This window comes from Hoplias malabaricus, chromosome 4, assembly GCF_029633855.1.
Source record: "Hoplias malabaricus isolate fHopMal1 chromosome 4, fHopMal1.hap1, whole genome shotgun sequence".
NCBI lineage: Eukaryota > Metazoa > Chordata > Actinopteri > Characiformes > Erythrinidae > Hoplias > Hoplias malabaricus.
Genome location: NC_089803.1, coordinates 69600486 through 69623517, shown reverse-complemented (window position 1 = coordinate 69623517; position 23032 = coordinate 69600486). Strand labels below are relative to the sequence as shown.

The window sequence follows — 23032 nt, the reverse complement described above, 5'->3', positions numbered from 1 at the left end:
TTTTTCTCTTCACTTTTACAGCTGTGTTGTAATGCGTTGTGCTCTCTGATGTCGATCAGAGGAGGATAAGTTCCCCATTATGAGTTTTGGTTCTTTCTTCTTGTGCTAAGGGGGTTGCCACTCTTGCCCTTGGACTGTTCATAGGAGGCTCAGTTTAATCCCTGTCCAGGAAACCCTCCATAGCTGTATATTTTATTACTCCTATTATACAATGCAATAATGTGAGAATATAATAAACTATGATAAAAACTTTATATATCTGCCTGTGTAGTAATTTATGGCATAGTCACTGAATGTTATTTTACCACGTAGCAGTTTACTACATTACTTAGTCATTCTGTTTAAATCAGACATTAAAATCATGTTAGTTCATCTATCTAAATGTTTACCTGGTGAATATATTATGAGCAATCTTACGGTAATATCCAACAGCAACATGGCCACCTACACATTTATTTATTTTTATAACACAAAAATTAGTGCGTAGTTGGGGATTTTATGGGGATTTTTCTTTTGTTCTAACTATTGCACTGATGGCTACATGTGTTAATGAGTTCAGAGACATCCTGCTGAGCTTGTGAACAGAAGAGAAACGTAACCGACGCAGAGCCGTGGCTCTGACCGATGCGAATGGTGGCGTGGCAAACACAGCCCCAGAAACACACACAAACAGAGTGTGTTCCTGTTGTATTTCCTGTTATTTATTTATATGAAACATTGAAAACTGACCCCGATAACACTTTATTTGAGGCTCTGAGCTCTTTCTTGAGTTGGTGAACCTCGACACACCCACGGACAACGTCACGGTCCGTGCTGAAAAACAGAGTCTTCTTTGGTTCCAGTTGGGAACGGACTTTCCTGGGTGTAACAAAGGGGCAGGTTGTAAATCTAGCAGCACTAGACGCCGTGCTGACTTTCCGAGCACAGAAAGATCATCAGCAATATGACCAGACTGATGAAACTTTAAACAGACCCCAGTGTTCGGTGACAGATGCTGGCTGAGGCTTGTTTGCATTGTGTGTCTGGCAGACAGTACAGGTGTTGTGGCTGCATACACTGGTTAGGTTTCTCTCTACACCTACTCCACCCCCTTCTCTTCTTTCTTTGTGTTCTCAGTAATGGGTCAGTCGAGTGCTTTTATGGTGGACTGATGGAGCGCTGTGATATTGGACAGCCCCAATAACCAATTGGATATTGGTTGTTGCTGCCGTTAATGCCTCTTATAGATCTTTCAGGACTTCTTGAAGGGGGCATATATTCTCGCCCTTTTTCATAAGCGAATTTAGTTCTGGGGTCTTAATGAAACATCTGAGACCCGCTTTGTGCCGCAGCCTGGTTCTCCCGCCCTGTTCAGCATGGTCGGTTTCAGCACCTGACCCTTTTAACGATAAGGAGCAGACGTTCTTTATAGTTTTTTAGCGATTTTTCTCATTCTTTTTCCTCTTCAAGTCTTATCTCAGTTTTTACTCAGTGCTCTTATTCTAGACGCTCATTGCGTGTTGGCTGTATTTAACCTCTTCTTTGCACTCTCACATAAACGCAGGTCCAGTGCCGTGATTGGACAGACTCGGACAAGGAAGGCGGAATGGTGCTAGAGTCTCTGTACTTGACGTCTGAGGTAGAGAAGAACCAGAGCTGCTTATTTTACCCCATTGTTTTCTGATTAAAAACAAAAACACCTCACAAAACGTTAGGCTCCAGGTCATTTATGAACCAGCATGTGGTAAATAAATATTATTAGCACTTAAGTAGTAAATAAATGTAAAGAGAATATAATCTTTTTCATTTTTTTATCACGCTTTGCCATCTTCTATTTATCAGCGAACGACCCTTCACTGAAACCCACAATCCATCCGACCGTGAACCGTGTCAAACCAGTTAAACCTACTTTCCGAGGCTTGCTGTCAAGCTGGTTAAGCCTGTGGATATACCCTGTCTAAACTGGGTTATGGCATGGAATGTGTGTCACACAGGCATCACGAGATGCACAGTGAGAAGATAGTACAGCGGTGTGACCCTGAGGTTGGGTTTTTCAGCTGGGGGCTGAGGTTCAAGGGTTCTCGGTAATCTCCTGCCTCATATCTACTAGAGCAATAAGTTGACTTTGCCTTTCTGTTTTCTTTACTGGCTTTGCTAGAGAATCGGGGGTTATCTTACTAGGGACTTTTTACCCAGTGTTCACGTACAGCTGAGTCGGATTTATATATATATTTTCTTACTAACCACGTGGATCTGGCGTAAGGAACAATAACCGTTTACCCAGGAAGCCCGAAGACTACTCTCTGTTCCTCTCTGTTCCAGGCCGTACTTAGTATGTGACGTTATTATGAACCAAAGCCTACTCAAGTCACGCTATTACTCTTGATGATTCATACTAGTGGGTATTAACCTCATCGTATTCAATTCAAAATGTTTCACACAGATGCTGCTTCTGTGGTACAGCCTGCTCTGTAATTTAGCTAGACACTTAGAGGTACATTCAGATGTAAATGAGACTCTCTCTGCATCTGGTGAACGGTTAGCTCCGCGGCTTGTTCGGAGTTATAACACATTACCCTGAAGGGCAAAGGTGAGATAGCAGCAGATGATAGATAATCGAGATGCAGCGCGGGTACAGAATGATGGATTGAAACTTTTTAAACACATGTAACGTGGCTTGACACAGCAAAGCATGGATGTAATTACCTTATGGCTATGAGCCACTTGATTAGTGTAGGATGTAATTGGATGGTGCTCTAGGCGTACACACGTGTAATTTGTTCTTTAGACTATCGTATTTGTGATCAGACAACGTATCCTGCGTGGACTGGCCTTATTAGAGCCTCCCCACCTCTCCCAAATGCTTCAGTTCTATAATACTTTAGGTCCTGGAGGTTTGTTGCCATTATTTTAACTACAGTAACATGCTCCTGGAATTGTAGCTAATTTTAGGTGCGTTAATTTTCCAAAAATGTAATTTTAATAAACCATTTCTCTTGCTAATTTCATCATGAAAATGTTCACTCGGTGTAAACATGCTGGTGAAGTCAGAACTAGATTGTCACCTATACATTTTGTTGATTATATTACGTAAATAGTATTATAAATTATTCATTATCTGTAACCCTTATCCAGTTCAGGGTCGCGGTGGGTCCAGAGATTACCTGGAATCATTGGGCGCAAGGCGGGAATACACCCTGGAGGGGGCGCCAGTCCTTCACAGGGCAACACAGACACACATACACACATTCACTCACACACTCACACCTAAGGACAATTTTGAGTCGCCAATCCACCTACCAACGTGTGTTTTTGGACTGTGGGAGGAAACCGGAGCACCCGGAGGAAACCCACACAGACACAGGGAGAACACACCAACTCCTCACAGACAGTCACCCGGAGGAAACCCACGCAGACACATGGAGAACACACCACACTCCTCACAGACAGTCACCCGGAGCGGGAATTGAACCCACAACCTCCAGGTCCCTGGAGCTGTGTGACTGCGACACTACCTGCTGCGATACCGCGCCGCCCTGTATTATAAATTATGATGGACTTAATTTTATATTCTGTTAGAGTGAAAAATGTAGGGCGGCCTGGTGGCACTGCAGGTAGTGTCGCTGTCCGGTTTCCTCCCACGGTCCAGAAACACACGTTGATAGGTGGTTTGACGATAGGTGTGAGTGTGTGTGTGTGTTGCCCTGTGAAGGACTGGCGCCCCCTAGAGGGTGTGTTCCTGCCTTGCACCCAGTGATTCCGGGTAGACTCCGGACCCACCGCGACCCTGAACTGGATAAGGCTTACAGATAATGAATGAGAGATATATTTTATTATTTCAGAACAACAGAACGAAAGAGTGAGTGTAATGTATTCTAATGCTTTAGTTAGTAGATAAATTCCGCACCCCTTCTGCACCAGAGAAGACTCGCATTGCCCTCTCTACGACCCACATGCATGAGCGAATACTCCTTGAAGCCCAGCTGCTAGTTTCCATCATGAAGTAGATCAGCCTTTCGGCTTGAATGTCATCCTAAAATATAAACTGATCTTTCTGTCCTAGGTTCTATTAAATATGATCATATCTCGATCATGTTGTATTGGTTTGTGTCTGCCTCAGATGTAATTGGTTCAACGTACATCAGCAAAGCCTTCCAGCAACCCTCACTGGCATTGTGTATATCTCTGAAGTTACAGTAGGGAGTTGAAGTGTGTTATTTGCTCAGTAGATGTTTGTCTGCGAAAACCTACCTTGAGTTTACGCAATGACCATAGCTTTGCCAACCCACTTAAGCAAACAGCAAGGGATTTCAGGCCGCCCCGGGGAGTGTGTGTATGCGAAATTCAGCCTGTTTCTCCATCTGTTCCTCCAGGACCTTTTTTACCGCTGCCACAGTCCCAGTGGATTTTCATAGCTGTAACCTTCCAGCTCTGCCTTTAACTGTTTCTCCTCTCTCGGTCTAACCACCACCACTAGGTAGAAAGGGCACCTTGCTTTGTCTTGCATTTATTATGAGTTTAAATTGGACCTACCCTGAGATCAGTAATGTGTGTGTGATCACTGAAATATATAGTGTCTACTCCACTACTGAGTAAGAAGTCATAAATACAGTCAATTCTCTGTATCTGTGAGATCTGCATCTGAGGATTCGGGCAACGTTTAGAAGCATAGCTGGCCAGCTAACAGGCACTGTGGCTCTGACAGCTACAGCAGATGATTTCCCAGCGAACTGAGACACAGTTTTAGAGATAAAGCCTCATAGCCATGAGCACAAAGTTGAGTGAAAGGTCTTCTGAGTATTTTCAATGTTTTCAACTTCATTCCTCTCTCCTTTAACCCAAATTCAGCGCTAAGCTCACAACCGCGGTGGGCTACTGGGCTTGTTTTTATTCCCCCATGTGTTTTCGGAGTGTGATATCATCTGTCAGTGAGCTCCCACAGCACCCCCTCCCTGTGGCTCTTGTAAATGCAGCTGAATGTACTCTGGCCTTGTACTTATGGGGAATACGGTGTTACCATTTATACTGCCCAAACCTAATGCTACACTGAATCAATGCCAATCAAGTGCCGACACACACTGCTGTAGCCCCTGTCACTGCATGCACCCTCAGTCTTTGAAGCAGTTTAGACATTGTGTGCCTCACATCCCTTTTATTTGGTACATGTGGTGGTGTTGTGCAACCCTTGTTTCTGTAAAGTATAACAACTGTCTGTTCTGTATTAGCAGTGATCTAGAGATGATTTAAAATGGAGGGGATGATGTGTGGAGCTTGTATGCAAATACTATGCCTCTATTAAAGGAAAGTAAGCATCCATTGATTTTGTAGTTTGCCGGTGGTCCTGGAACCAGTCCCCTGTGGACGCTGATTGCCTACCGAGACATACAACAGAATCACAAGATATTGGACCATGATCAATTCTACTGGGAACTGGGAATGCTTCCGTTCTGTTTTCTGAAGTAATGTTGGGAATAGGATTAGGAACTCCTAGATCATTTGTTGCCTGTTACTTAATTGCTACCGCTAATTGCCTACTTCCGTACAAGTGAAGTGGTTGCCTTTGTCCTGCCAATGTAAACGCAGGGCTCGAGGAAATGTGTAGTTGGCGAACCATCTGTTTATAAGTTGTAAACAGCTGAATACACAATGTCAATCACTTTTCTGGAGAACTGATATGTGAGGGATATATCTCATGGTAAAGCAGGATCTAAGGGGATTTCTTGAGAATGGAGGCACTAGAGGATATGTTTAATGATGCAGTGTACTCCGCAAAACAGTCGTTCAAGTACGAGGCAAACTTCAGGTGATGAACGACGCACCGCACTCATCCATAAGACGATCTGAAGGGTTTCAGGTTTTTGAGACTTCTTACCTCATTTGTTATGAAGGACTAAAATACAGTGCTGTTGAGGGATGGATATTTTTGGTTGATGGGATGTTCTCAGAATAGTAGTGACAGTCTAAAAAAACTCCAGTAGCACTGATGTGTCTGATCCACACTGAAAAACATACACATAAACATTCCACTATCATGTCAGTGTCTATGAAAATGTTGTGATAGCAGTGGGCGAGTGGTTACACCCATCTGTGTTATTTACGCCATCATAAACATTACTGACACACTGTGGTAAAATTAAATGACCCCAGCTCCTCACGTAAAACTAATCCTGTCCAAAAAAAAAGTGGATAAGAAGCTTGTAAAAGTGATTGATACCGGAGTCAGATTTCTAGCGTTGTTTTCCAGTGACCTGTTATTGCTTTCACAGTGATGATTCATTTTTAAAAGGGATTTATTTGAGTATATACAACTTTTATTTGTTTATTTCTTTAAGTTTATTTTCTACATATGTTTTGTGTAATTGATTAATCATCTGTGCTTGTACTGTGCCCAGTCAGACTGACGTGTGTGTGCTGGAGAGAGTTGGAGTTCGGCTGTACAGAGGTTACGCTGTATAAAGGTTACTTCCTGATTGCACAAGAAATCGCCCTCTGTCGCATGGACCACGAGACTTTTAGTGAAAGGAACAAAGTGGAAACAGAAAGCGAGTTAGAATAGGAAAAATATATTAATCATCTTTGGTAAGCGTACAAACTCTTACTGCACATAGTACTGTGAATACTACACATAATTATTTTCACTCTCCTCTGTTCAGTTAATCCCCTGAAGTCAAAACCGGACTCGAGTGCGTGTCTGTGATTTCGGGTTTTAGCGAGAGCTAGCGAGAGTTAGCGATAGATCCTTCTGAATGAAGGGGTTCCAGTTCTACTGCTCCAAAGCGGGAGAGGGATGACCGTTCAGGGGCTGAGAGGGGTTTGACTTGGAGAGGTCTTTAATTTTGAATGCCTGCTCTCTTCCAGGGGCGTCCACGTGTTACTTCTGAACTTGCTGCAGGGCTTTGAAACAAACCACCAAGTACTAATCGTGGAAGTGTGGTAGACTAGAAAATTATATCATTCTAATGTTAAATACTGCCATATGTGGTGCCAGACGATTTTTAGTCCCCAAACTCTTTAAACACGGGAAAATCTTTGGGAAATTTGTTGTTTATGAGAGAGGAAAGCAATATGGGGCTTCTGCCACAATGTTTTTCATTGAATGAAGGGAGGTGGGGAGTCAGGGGGAGGGCAGGGGGTGGTTCCTACCCTCCTCCAAAAGTTACATAGTGCGGTTTCTGCAGTTCTGAGCCCGGATCAGAAACAACAGTGTCTCCGTTCTCCCTTTTACAGCTCAGTAAATCATCACAAAGATTTTGAAGCTGTAATTTTAAGGTCGAAATTCTACCTAGTGTTCCTTTAATCTGTTTTTTTGGACTGATTATACTGTTATACTGAGATAATATTTGTTTTGACCACCCCTCTGTGTGTGTGGTTCTGGATATGGCTGTCCAGTCCATGGTGGATAAACTTAGTTGGCTTTGTAGCACTTGACAACGTAATACAGACTTCAAGCTCATGAAATCTGAGCTGTACCCAGCAGCCTGATATCAGCTGCCCTTTGAGGACACAGTAATGAATGCTGGTCAAATCTGGACATGGCTGGCGGAGCATTTCTATGATGTGTTAAGACTACATAGCTTATCTGCCCATTTTCAGTAGCGTTGTTGTAAAGTAGATTTGTTTCTTGGGTGTTCTCTGGTCCCTATCGTTTTAGCACATAACTTTTAGTGATATTTACTGATAGCAAATGCTTAGCCCCGTTTTTACAAGGTATCAAATATATCTGTCATTTTAGCCATTTTGGCTTGGTTCTCTTTATTCTCTGTTTTCGGGTCCAGTGCTGTTTGGAGAGACTCGGAAGAGGGAGCCTCCACATGACTTCATAAGGATTCATCAGGATCAGTTTTCTGACTTAGGGAGTGCACTGACTAACGACTGGGTGATCTTGTTTCACAGTTTGGGGGGTGATAGGCTCCATATCTCCAACTAAATGTGTCCTTACACTTACACAGTTTGTGTGTAGTTTGCGAGTCGATTCGTGCTGTTGTGGCTCGCAGAGGTTTGTGAAAGTCTGCATTTCTACATTTATGAAGCAGTTATTGGTGCACTATTGAACTCTGAAGCTTACCACAAATCCATGTGACATGCCTTTCTCCATCGAATGACAAAGAGCTAGCTGTACGCAATCACCCACACGCCTGGAGATTCAGAGCTGTCCTTCAGACCTGTGTTCAGTGCGCTGTAATACTGAGAGACGGCGATGAGGAGTTATTGATACAGTCCGCAGTCGAATGAGATGTAGTTGTTTTATTATGTTCTCAGTTCATTCTCTTTAAGAGAATAGAGTCTAAATCCCATGGGGCTTGATAGTAGTCTGTAGTTATAGACAGTTAAGGTCAGCATCTAAATCGCCTATAGGTCAAGACGGTGTAATCTTAACCTCGTACCCAGTCTGTAACTGAGGTATAAATGGTTGAATCGTCGAGGGAACAGATCTGTTAGATGTGAATAATTTGTACAAGTTAAAAAAAGTCCCATGAATCATGAGCAGTTGTGTTAATACAAAGCTTTCCACACACACACACACGGGTTGTTTTTGATCTAAAGAGGACACTGCTTGTTTTTAACAACCAGCTGTACATCCAGTTAACATACCAATCCAACGCCAGGGACAGGACAGCCCCAGCTTTCCAGGAACAGCAGTGCGCAGAGCTATGTCCCGCCTCGACTCAACATCCCTCCCACTCTTTAGCCCAGTAGTACTTCCTCGAGCATGTGACACTGCACTGTATCAGCATACGCTTTTCTAGAAAGTTCACGGACTGGCCTTCGTTATTCATTTCCGATAGAAATTATATATATTTCAGTAGACATTTCTGCTCAGAACGAGAAATACACCAATCCTGATTCATTCATACCTTTTAATAGAAATATACTGAAAGATCAGAAGTATACGAAAATCCTGACATCCATTTAAACCTAATAGGACCAAAGCTATTTCCGACAGATAAACAGTGGTTACAGCTTTTATCTTTTAGAGACCAGGGGAAAACAAAGCTCAGCTCTGACTTCACGTCTAAGAAAATCCACAGGTGTTTCTACTGTGAGAAGGCAGCTCAACACCATGGGTCTCAACATGCAGAGCTACCAGGAAGCTGTTCGGCATTAAGGATTGTGTTCCAGGGAATCCGCTGGGATTGTAAGAAAGAGAAAATGTAAGAAAACTATATGAAACCTGCTAAGACTGAACTGAAGTGAGCTGTGTAAATGTATCCCAGCATATGTCTTTAAGAAGAGTAGAACCAGTAAGTTTCAGCAGGCAACACTTTCAAACATGTGAACGTCTCGGTCCATTTGTTTAAAACTTGTTTAAATAGTTGCTGAATACAAAATCTCTCATTTTGAGTAAACCTTCGCCTCAGTCATGAACGTGTGGCATGCCATTTGGGCCAAAACGTTTTAGAATCATTTGCCTGGACAATTAAAAAAAATAAATAAAGGTGCAAATACACTCCAGATTTTTTGCAATCTACCCAGTTAATTTATTTACACATGCACATATGCCTGAGGCTCTCCAGCAAGTGTTTGTGATCTTCAGTTTCCCTACATTTGTTTAGGTATTGTGTGATTCATTTGAAATTCAGGACTAAAAGAAGCCAGCCAGTTCATGTAGGGAACCTTTTACACATTTTGAAGAAAGATTACAGCTTTTTTTTAAAAATAATTTTGAAGCTATATTTCATGTTCATTAAACAAGGTGTGACTGTCTGTGAGGAGTGTGGTGTGTTCTCTCTGTGTCTGCGTGGGTTTCCTCCGGGTGACTGTCTGTGAGGAGTGTGGTGTGTTCTCCCTGTGTCTGCGTGGGTTTCCTCCGGGTGACTGTCTGTAAGGAGTGTGGTGTGTTCTCCCTGTGTCTGCGTGGGTTTCCTCCGGGTGACTCTCTGTGAGGAGTGTGGTGTGTTCTCCCTGTGTCTGCGTGGGTTTCCTCCGGGTGACTGTCTGTGAGGAGTGTGGTGTGTTCTCCCTGTGTCTGCGTGGGTTTCCTCCGGGTGACTGTCTGTGTGGAGTGTGGTGTGTTCTCCCTGTGTCTGCGTGGGTTTCCTCCGGGTGACTGTCTGTGTGGAGTGTGGTGTGTTCTCCCTGTGTCTGCGTGGGTTTCCTCCGGGTGACTGTCTGTGAGGAGTGTGGTGTGTTCTCTCTGTGTCTGCGCGGGTTTCCTCCGGGTGACTGTCTGTGAGGAGTGTGGTGTGTTCTCCCTGTGTCTGCGTGGGTTTCCTCCGGGTGACTGTCTGTGAGGAGTGTGGTGTGTCCTCCCTGTGTCTGCGTGGGTTTCCTCCGGGTGACTGTCTGTAAGGAGTGTGGTGTGTTCTCCCTGTGTCTGCGTGGGTTTCCTCCGGGTGACTCTCTGTGAGGAGTGTGGTGTGTTCTCCCTGTGTCTGCGTGGGTTTCCTCCGGGTGACTGTCTGTGAGGAGTGTGGTGTGTTCTCCCTGTGTCTGCGTGGGTTTCCTCCGGGTGACTGTCTGTGTGGAGTGTGGTGTGTTCTCTCTGTGTCTGCGTGGGTTTCCTCCGGGTGACTGTCTGTGAGGAGTGTGGTGTGTTCTCCCTGTGTCTGCGTGGGTTTCCTCCGGGTGACTGTCTGTAAGGAGTGTGGTGTGTTCTCTCTGTGTCTGCGTGGGTTTCCTCCGGGTGACTGTCTGTGAGGAGTGTGGTGTGTTCTCCCTGTGTCTGCGTGGGTTTCCTCCGGGTGACTGTCTGTGAGGAGTGTGGTGTGTCCTCCCTGTGTCTGCGTGGGTTTCCTCCGGGTGACTGTCTGTGAGGAGTGTGGTGTGTTCTCCCTGTGTCTGCGTGGGTTTCCTCCGGGTGACTGTCTGTGAGGAGCGTGGTGTGTTCTCTCTGTGTCTGCGTGGGTTTCCTCCGGGTGACTGTCTGTGAGGAGTGTGGTGTGTTCTCTCTGTGTCTGCGTGGGTTTCCTCCGGGTGACTGTCTGTGAGGAGTGTGGTGTGTTCGCTCTGTGTCTGCGTGGGTTTCCTCCGGGTGACTGTCTGTGAGGAGTGTGGTGTGTTCGCTCTGTGTCTGCGTGGGTTTCCTCCGGGTGCTCCAGTTTCTTCCCACAGTCAAAAACACACATTGGTAGGTGGATTGGCGACTCAAAATTGTCTGTATGTGAATGTGTGTGTGAGTGTTGCCCTGTGAAGGACTGGCGCCCCCTCCAGGGTGTATTCCTGCCTTGCGCCCAATGATTCCAGGTAGGCTCTGGACCCACCGCGACCCTGGACTGGATAAGGGTTACAGACAATGAATGAATGGATGGATAAACAAATTGTCCTAATAGACAACTTTATATGGTGTATAGAGCTGTAACTGTATTGAAAAAAATAGATCTATATATTGTTTCTGTGTAATTTTCTCATAATTATTAAGGATAAAGGCTTTTGAGAAAGCCTCCATTAAGAGCATGCCCTGTTCATTAATTTACCACATATAATTTACATATTGTCACTGTCCAATGAAAAACATGGGTCTCAAACCTTCTTACATTTCAATGGAAGTCAATGTAATGTAATTCTGGAGCATTTCTATTGGTTCATTCACCAGGAAATTTTAATACGACGTGAAGGACAGCTGCTGTGTTCAAATTATGTAGTAAATTAAAAATGGCCAAAAACAGAAATGCATGTTTTTGATTGGACGGCGACCAATTCATATTCATATACTCCATCTGCAGTCGTAAGCATATCACTTTCTTCTGAACAGAACAGAACACAGTGCTTCTCTTTAAAGTAGCTTATAGATAAGACAGATGATCATTTAATGAATCTGATTGAAAGCTGCCCTCTAGACTATTTTATAATACGACCTGCACACCGGCTAATCCCCAGGACCCCAGGGCAGCTTGTAACACCCTGCAGAGGCCGCATTGCTATTCTTACTCCTGACCGTGCCGTCCTCTGCCAAATACAGATTTCACTGCTCTTACTGTATAAACGCTATATTTATAGAACACAGTGTTTTGGTTCATTTTCAGCAGCTTGCTGTGAAACTATTCACATCACTGCACTTAGTTTATTGATATTCATGTTCACATATGTTTCATAAGGAGTTAAACACTTTAATAAAAGCTCATAGGGTTTTGTAGCTGCCTTGGAGGTCTTTCTGTGGAACAGGTGGCTGAATGATTAAAAATGGGTCATGCATCACTGTGTGAGCAGATACACACCAGACAGCACTCACACATTCACCTGTACCTAGATGAGCATTCATTTATTACCACATGATCCTACACTAGTGATACGGTGTTGCTTCAGCTGCTGGAATGAAGACAGTGGCACACGTTGGTTCCTACAAAAGTATTCAGGTTTTTAAGCGATTATTAGGTTCATATAATGATTTCTGAGCTTATCTACTGAACCAAAAGAGACAACGTGTTGAAACCTGCTTGGTGTAAGGACAGGTCTTTAGGCAGGACTGTGTTGTAATTGGCCAGCAGCAGATCTGCTGATGCTATTGGGTTTGTCTAAGAATCTCTGTATGAATTTGATTTTGACCATTGGGTTTTTTTGGAGCATAGTTTTCTAAATGTTTTTCTCTCACACAAACACACAATCATCTAAAGCCCACTGCAGCTGGGTTTCCTCCGGGTGACTGTCTGTGAGGAGTGTGGTGTGTTCTCTCTGTGTCTGCGTGGGTTTCCTCCAGGTGACTGTCTGTGAGGAGTGTGGTGTGTTCTCTCTGTGTCTGTGTGGGTTTCCTCCGGGTGACTGTCTGTGAGGAGTGTGGTGTGTTCTCTCTGTGTCTGTGTGGGTTTCCTCCGGGTGACTGTCTGTGAGGAGTGTGGTGTGTTCTCCCTGTGTCTGCGTGGGTTTCCTCCAGGTGACTGTCTGTGAGGAGTGTGGTGTGTTCTCCCTGTGTCTGTGTGGGTTTCCTCCGGGTGACTGTCTGTGAGGAGTGTGGTGTGTTCTCTCTGTGTCAGCGTGGGTTTCCTCCGGGTGACTGTCTGTGAGGAGTGTGGTGTGTTCCCCTGTGTCTGCGTGGGTTTCCTCCGGGTGACTGTCTGTGAGGAGTGTGCTGTGTTCTCTCTGTGTCTGCGTGGGTTTCCTCTGGGTGCTCCGGTTTCCTCCCACAGTCCAAAAACACACGTTGAACATAGCTGTATCAGGGTTAGAAAATGATGGTTCTGAAACTGACCAGGGACCATTGCCCGAGACAGTAATGATATTTATGTAGTATTAATATACCACCTCAGACTTTGCACCCCACTGTATTCGTTGGATATTAAGACAATACTCACAAAACATAGCGTGAATCACGAAGAACAAGAGTGAGTTTGTTAATGGTGAAATGGTGATTTTATATTAACAGGAATACATGTGCATTTTTAATACGCGTTTGAAGGTGTTTATTAGGGTGTAATGCCTTCATATAGCGGTGCAATTTGTGCTAGGACTGCAGTGATAAGACTGGACTTTGTAGCATGAAGAAAAACATAGACATTATCTTTGCTGTGCACCCTCCACATACACAGATAATGCATGTTTTTAAAAGTGGCCCAGTCTTTCACTCGCTGACTCCTCTCAGTTCCCTCACAGTGGCCTCCTTGTTGTTGGCCTATGCTACTTCACTCAAAAAGACATCCATCTGCTGACACTCTGAGGCACAAGGAGTCTCCACAGAATCCACAGCTGCTTGCATGAGATCATACACACACACACACACACACACACACACACACACACACACTCACACAGACGCTAAAGAAGTGGGGATGATAAATAATTAAGGGCTATGGATAACCCTGTGTATTGCCACCTCTATATAATTTAAAGAATTTAGCCGTGGCATGACCGCCTCGATAAATGTGCCATATTTCACGTGACACCTACGTAAAGCAGAGCTGCTCAGTTAAGCCCTAAAACAGACCCCTGAGAGAGACTTGAGCACTGTGTTGTTGGAGGCGCACACACAGACGTATACATACACAGAACACGTCCAAACACAACAGTGTTTTGCTGGCGGCCATGGGAAATGGGTTAGTCATGCATTATAGATCCAGACCTAGTCTCTTCTCAGAGCATGGCCAGCTCCTCTTACCGACAAACAAGGTTCCTCAAATAGAGAACCACACCACATGCACTGCTTGGACATTTAACCCGACACGCTAACCAGGGAAGCTAGCGTGTCTGTCTTTGTGGTTTTGCTTGGCTGAGTGGTGTGACCTAATTATTCTTTTTTTTGTTTTTTAACATTTCCAACTTTTAACAACTTAAAAAAATTAAGAAGAAACAAAAATATAAGAAAATAGACATAAAAAAAAAGTAGGGGTCACAAATACATAATAATGATGCTGATGCTGAAAATGCTGATAATATTATTATCAGCAGACGGTCCCGGCACATGTTATAAAGTCTGAGGTTTTGAAGACATCATCTTTATCTTTTAATATAATAGTTCGGATTATTTTGGACTGTGGGAGGAAACCGGTGCACCCGGAGGAAACCCACGCAGACACAGGGAGAACACACCACACTCCTTACAGACAGTCACCCGGAGGAAACCCACGCAGACACAGGGGGAACACACCACACTCCTCACAGACAGTCACCCGGAGGAAACCCACGCAGACACAGGGAGAACACACCACACTCCTCACAGACAGTCACCCGGAGGAAACTCACGCAGACACAGGGAGAACACCCCACACTCCTCACAGACAGTCACCCGGAGGAAACCCACGCAGACACAGGGAGAACACACCACACTCCTCACAGACAGTCACCCGGAGGAAACCCACGCAGACACAGGGAGAACACACCACACTCCTCACAGACAGTCACCTGGAGGAAACCCACGCAGACACAGAGAGAACACACCACACTCCTCACAGACAGTCACCCGGAGGAAACCCACGCAGACACAGAGAGAACACACCACACTCCTCACAGACACCTGAAGGAACAAACACACTGTGTTTCTGTGATACTGTTATTTCTGTTTGTTCATACGATGTGTGATTGATCCTCCCTGAGACTGCACAGGAAAATAATACACACCTGGGGGACATGTAAATTTGGAAATTGGAAAGTGACCACCTCATATTTCACCACGTGTGACCCCTCACCCTGACTACACAGTCCATGATCATGCATTCTGTCTCTCTCTCGTCCTTCTAAGAAATCCATCCTCAGATGAGAGATTGTGTTGATGTACACTGGGCTATTCATGGATCACATCTGAGGACCCCTCTGGAATGGATCTATTTATGGAACCGTGTTGAAGCATTTCTGAGCACAGTGAACTGCATTAAGAGTGACTCTGAAGCCCTTTCTTGTTTTGGTGCTTGTCTGTCTATTGACATGTTGTGGTTATAATTAGATGAGTTGAAATGTGCTGCAGCTGAGGCGAGAGTGTTTCTGTAAGCAGGCAGTTGGAGCGTCCTGCCACTGCTTTAGCCTTTTCTCTGTGTGATCCTCTCGTTCAGATTGTAGCTTCTGCTGCTGTTTGTGCTGGGGCTGGAATACTAAGAGCTTCCAGTGTTTCCAGTAGAAGAAATACAGGAGAGTTTTCAAGGTCAAGAGTGTCGTTCTGTCTCAGATGTATGTTTTTTAGGTGGCGTGTGAGTGGAGGGAGAGAGAGACTGTTATTGTTCATTTATTCATTCATCAAATGTACCCCGTCGTACACCGTCGTACCCCGAATCAATTTGCACAAGATAGGGACAAGCACGCACGCACACACACACACACAGACAGAGGGACAAGCACGCACACACACACACACACACACACACACAGAGACAGAGGGACAAGCACGCACACACACACACACACACACACACACACACAGAGACAGAGGGACAAGCGCACACGCGCGCACACACACACACAGACAGAGGGACAAGCACACACGCACACACACACACACACACACACAGACAGACAGAGGGACAAGCACACACACACACAGACAGACAGAGGGACAAGCACACACACACACAGACAGACAGAGGGACAAGCACACACACACAGACAGAGGGACAAGCACACGCACACACACACACAGACAGAGGGACAAGCACACACACACACACACACACACAGACAGAGGGACACGCACACACACACACACACACACAGACAGAGGGACAAGCACACACACACACACACACACAGACAGAGGGACAAGCACACACACACACACACACACAGACAGAGGGACAAGCACACACACACACACACAGACAGAGGGACAAGCACACACACACACACGCGCACACACACACACACACAGACAGAGGGACAAGCACGCACACACACACACACACACACACACACAGAGACAGAGGGACAAGCACGCACACACACACACACAGAGACAGAGGGACAAGCGCACACACACACACACACACAGACAGAGGGACAAGCGCACACGCGCGCACACACACACACAGACAGAGGGACAAGCACACACGCACACACACACACACACACACAGACAGACAGAGGGACAAGCACACACACACACAGACAGACAGAGGGACAAGCACACACACACAGACAGAGGGACAAGCACACGCACACACACACACAGACAGAGGGACAAGCACACACACACACACACACACACAGACAGAGGGACACGCACACGCACACACACACACACACACACACAGACAGAGGGACAAGCACACACACACAGACAGAGGGACAAGCACACACACACACACACACACAGACAGAGGGACAAGCACACACACACACACACAGACAGAGGGACAAGCACACACACACACACACACACACAGACAGAGGGACAAGCACACGCACACACACACACACAGACAGAGGGACAAGCGCACACACACACAGACAGAGGGACAAGCGCACACACACACACACAGACAGAGGGACAAGCGCACACACACACACACACAGACAGAGGGACAAGCACACACACACACACACACAGACAGAGGGACAAGCACGTACACACACACACACACACACAGACAGAGGGACAAGCACGTACACACACACACACACACACACACACACACAGACAGAGGGACACACACACAGACAGAGGGACAAGCACGTACACACACACACACACACACACACACACAGACAGAGGGACACACACACAGACAGAGGGACAAGCACACACACACACACACACACACAGACAGAGGGACAAGCACACACACACACACAGAGGGACAAGCACGTACACACATACACACACACACACAGACAGAGGGACAAGCACACGCACACACACACACAGAGGGACACACACACGCACACACACACACAGAGGGACACACACACACACAGACAGAGGGACAAGCACACACACACACACACACAAACACACACACACACAGACAGAGGGACAAGCACACACACACAAACACACACACACACAGACAGAGGGACAAGCACACACACACACACACAAACACACACACAGACAGAGGGACAAGCACACACACACAAACACACACACACAGACAGAGGGACAAGCACGCACACACACACACAAACACACACACACAGACAGAGGGACAAGCACACACACACACACACACACACAAACACACACACACAGACAGAGGGACAAGCACGCACACACACACACACACACACACAGACAGAGGGACAAGCACACACACACACACAAAGACAGAGGGACAAGCACACACACACACACACAAACACACACACACACAGACAGAGGGACAAGCACACACACACAAACACACACACACAGACAGAGGGACAAGCACACACACACAAACACACACACACAGACAGAGGGACAAGCACACACACACACACACACAAACACACACACACAGACAGAGGGACAAGCACAAACACACACACACAGACAGAGGGACAAGCACGCACACACACACACACACACACAGACAGAGGGACAAGCACACACACACACACACACTGACAGAGGGACAAGCACACACACACACACACAGACAGAGGGACAAGCACACACACACACACACAGACAGAGGGACAAGCACACACACACACACACAGACAGAGGGACAAGCACACACACACACACACACACAGACAGGGGGACAAGCACACACACACAGACAGAGGGACAAGCACACACACACACACACAGACAGAGGGACAAGCACACACACACACACACAGACAGAGGGACAAGCACACACACACACACACACACACAGACAGGGGGACAAGCACACACACACAGACAGAGGGACAAGCACACACACACACACACAGACAGAGGGACAAGCACACACACACACACACAGACAGAGGGACAAGCACACACACACACACACAGACAGAGGGACAAGCACACACACACACAGACAGGGGGACAAGCACACACACAAATACACACACACAGACAGAGGGACAAGCACACACACACACACACAGACAGAGGGACAAGCACACACACACACACACACACAGACAGGGGGACAAGCACACACACACAGACAGAGGGACAAGCACACACACACACACACAGACAGAGGGACAAGCACACACACACACACACAGACAGAGGGACAAGCACACACACACACACACAGACAGAGGGACAAGCACACACACACACACACAGACAGAGGGACAAGCACACACACACACACACAGACAGAGGGACAAGCACACACACAAATACACACACACAGACAGAGGGACAAGCACACACACAAATACACACACACAGACAGAGGGACAAGCACACACACAAACACACAAACACACACACACAGACAAAGGGACAAGCACACACACACACACACACACACAGACAGAGGGACAAGCACACACACACACACACACACACACAGACAGACAGAGGGACAAGCACACACACACACACACACAGACAGAGGGACAAGCACACACACACACACAGACAGAGGGACAAGCACACACACACACACACACACACAGACAGAGGGACAAGCACACACACACACACACAGACAGACAGAGGGACAAGCACACACACACACACACACACACACACAGACAGAGGGACAAGCACACACACACACACACAGACAGAGGGACAAGCACACACACACACACACACACACACACACACACAGACAGAGGGACAAGCACACACACACACACACACACACACACAGACAGAGGGACAAGCACACACACACACACTTTAACCTGTGGAAAGTCTCGTACAGCCATTCCTCATTTTATAAATATATTCTTTATTTTATAACTATTTGAGCTCTTAGTGGTTATTTCCCGATATAGATTTCCAGAATAAAGAGTTTCTATAACAACACATTATTAACAGTTATGTCTTTTATGAGTTTGTCTTTTATAAAAACGCTGTAAGTTCTTGGTGTTTGAGAGCGGTGGTAGTTTTGAAGCCCCCAGCTGAACCCCTTCCTGTGAGAGAGGGTGTGTTATTCAGTACACACCGATTCTGTTGAAGCTGTTTGGGTTTGGCTTGTCCGAGTCAAATGCCGGACCATGCTACAAGCATTGATGCCTAGCAACTTCAGCTACGGTGCGAGAACAAAATAGTGTTCTACATTCAGATCCTTTCCACTAACCCCAGATGTAGTCGATCAGCTGAGATATTTTTTTTGCTGAAACATTTCTTTAAATATTGACCTTCCAGTCCGCACCGGAGCAACCCGCACAGCGCAGTCAATCTGCTTCTCTGTTGTACACGGCTTACAAATCAGTCAGAATCAGGCTGGTGAATATCAAGGGGAAGATTCTTACAGGCCCTGTGTGTGTGTGTGCTTATTTGTTTGGTGGTTGCAGGTAGTTTGTAGCTCTGTCGAATTACTTCTCCACAGCCTCCAGGCCAAGGATTATCTGCTTAAGGACACCTCATTAACCAGCTCCGCACTGCAACTCCTACTGTCACTCGCTGCTGCCTCCGTGTCTCTCGTTCTCCCCCCCCAGCCCTGTGTTTAGATCTCGACCGTCCTATCTTTCAGGTGCCATGGTCCACTAAGTGTGGACAGTTTCTCATGCCCCAGATCTGTTAGCACCAACCTACTTATTATTAATTCAACTCAGACGTTTGTGAGAATGTGCTTTGTGCTGCGTAGCGGTTGTGGAGAAAAACAGAACGGAGCTACGCTGATACGCAGCCGTTTTCCATTAAATCATATCAGCACGGGTTGTGGTGTGTGCGCTCTCTTGCTGCGTGTGTATGATAAATGAGTGTTTTAGCCTGTGCGGCTCTGTAGCTGTCCCGATGCTAATTGTTATTATAGTGGTGTGCTGTGGTACTGGGAGATAAACTGCAGGGAGCTGGTAGGCCATTGCCTCAAATGCGCTGGGTGTCTGGAAAATGCCATAAGGCGAGGTCATTCAATCAATGCAATATTAATTAGTAGTTTTGGTGTGTGTGTGTGTGTGTGTGTGTCCTGACATAGCTAAAACTCGGGTGTGTATAGGTAAGAGAGCTTGCACTGTTAGCTTTAGCATTAAAAATAAATTCGAATGAAATGTCTGTGACCTGCTTCAGTCAAAACATCACAAGGACTAAACACCACAGCAGTGTTCACTCCCTGTCTAAACAGCCCTGTTCAGAACGGCTAGTTTCAGCATTTGAGCCTTGTAAATGATCAATGAGCCGACCCCGAGCGCACAGCAGTGAGGAGTGAGGAGCAGAAGCTCTGGTTTCTAGCCGTTTTCGCTCTGTTCTCTTTCTTTCCCCCGTTGTTAGCAGTGCCAGTACTGATGGATCTGACTCTTTGTCTGTGTTTGTTTTCAGAGTGTGCCGACTAAAAGAAAAGCACAGAATGAAAGTGAGAAGACAGCGGGAGAGGAAGAGGAGGGGAAGAGCTCGGATGAAGGCTTCATGGGGATGACACCGCTTGCCCACCACGCAATGGAGAAGATGGAGGAGTTTGTGCACAAGGTCAGTCGCCAGAGTGCGCTTACACACACACACACACGTACTTCTGAAATGAGTGGCTTGGTGAAAGAAATTAAATGCACACCTTTCTAATAACGCCTGATGTACTCAATTGGCCGAGACATGTTTACTGTCCATGTGTTGCTTCTTTAGTTTAGCGCTGGAGATTTCAGGCTAGAGTTGTTCCTCAAAATTCAGCCAAATCTTCTCTGTATATGTTTGTGTTTATCAAACCTTCACTCCCTCAATCCTCATTCAGATTTTGATTAAGGCCTCACATATGGTCAGTGTGGTTTACTCCACATCTCGGTTCAAGGTAAACAGTAATTAAAAGAAACAGCAGAAATGTAATCTGTGGTACAGGAGTCAGAATTTGGCAAACCATTCATTCATCAACTGATCCTCTCGATCAGTGTCGTACCCCGAATCAATTTGCACAAGATAGGGACAAGCGCGCGCACACACACACAGACAGACAAAACACACGCATGCACACACACACACACACACACACACACACAATTAGACAAAACACACGCATGCACACACACACACACACACACACACACACACTCACAGACAGACAAAACACACGCATGCACACACACACACACACACAGTTAGACAAAACACACACAGACAGACAAAACACACACGCGCACACACACACAATTAGACAAAACACACACACACACGCACACACACACAGACAGAAAAAAAAACACATGCGCGCGCACACACACGGTTAGACAAAACACACACACGGTTAGACAAAACACACACAGACAGACAAAACACACACACACAGTTAGACAAAACACACACGCGCGCACACACACAGACAGAAAAAAAAAGCGCGCGCACACACACACAGACAAAACACACACACAGACAGACAAAACACGCACACATAGTTAGACAAAACACACACGCGCACACACACAGACAGACAAAACACACACGCGCACACACACACAGACAAAACAAACACACACACAATTAGACAAAAAACACACACACACACACACAATTAGACAAAACACCCACACAATTAGACAAAACACACACACACATACAATTAGACAAAACACACACACAGAGAGACAAAACACACACACAATTAGATAAAACACACAAATACACACACACAGACAGACAAAACACACACACACACACACACACAGTTAGACAAACCACACACAGACAGACAAAACACACACGCGCACACACACAGACAGACAAAACACACACGCGCACACACACAATTAGACAAAACACACACACACACAATTAAACAAAACACACACACACAATTAGACAAAACACACACACATACAGTTAGATAAAACACACACAGACAATTAGACAAAACACACACCCACACACATACAATTAGATAAAACACACAAATACACACACACAGACAAAACACACACACACACACACACACACACAATTAGACAAAACACCCACACAATTAGACAAAACACACACACAGAGAGACAAAACACACACACACAGACAAAACACACACACACACACACACACACACATACACACATACAGTTAGACAAAACACACACAGACAGACAAAACAAACACACACACACACGGATAGACAAAACACACATGAATATTCTCCATCATTGCCTGTGGTCCTCACCAGCACAGGCATCTGTCAGAGTGCTCTCTTCAGAAAAACAAAAATGCTCCGTGGCGTTGCGTTAGCAGCAGCTCGAAAAGAAGCTGTGAGTTGGTCTCATGTCTTAGAGGAAGTATGTTTTTTCACTAACGGATGACTAACGTTTATAAAGAGTTGGCTTTAGTGACATTCACAGTATTGAATCGACTTAACCATTCTTTTAAAAGGCTTCCCAACAGCTGAGACCTTGTTAACACATGAATCGCCCTCTGAACAAGCCCAAGAGTGCCGATCACTTCCAAACACATTTATAGAAAACCATGCATACACAACTCTGGGGAATCCAAATGGCACGTTCATGAATGCAGATGCTTCAACATTGAGGGGGGCTCAGTTGGAGGCAAATAGCTGCAGCTGCTTTCACACGACATCTCCCACTGGAACAGAGTCTACCAGCATGAAAACCAGGCTCTGAGACCCGGCCAGTAGCGACCCGTCTCTGGTCTACCAGCGTTTCACAGTTCTATTGATAGACGAGCTTAGGGGAG

General features: G+C 45.8%; 1 protein-coding gene across 1 annotated transcript in view; it reads left to right on the top strand.

Annotated features, from left to right (window-relative positions):
• adipor2 (adiponectin receptor 2) overlaps positions 1–23032 on the top strand; it is a 69160-nt gene that overhangs the window by 34073 nt on the left and 12055 nt on the right. The window contains exon 3 of the mRNA XM_066668435.1: positions 20699–20845. Coding sequence (XP_066524532.1) covers positions 20786–20845 — 60 coding nt within the window. The 5' untranslated portion in view covers positions 20699–20785. The remainder of the gene's footprint in view (positions 1–20698; positions 20846–23032) is intronic.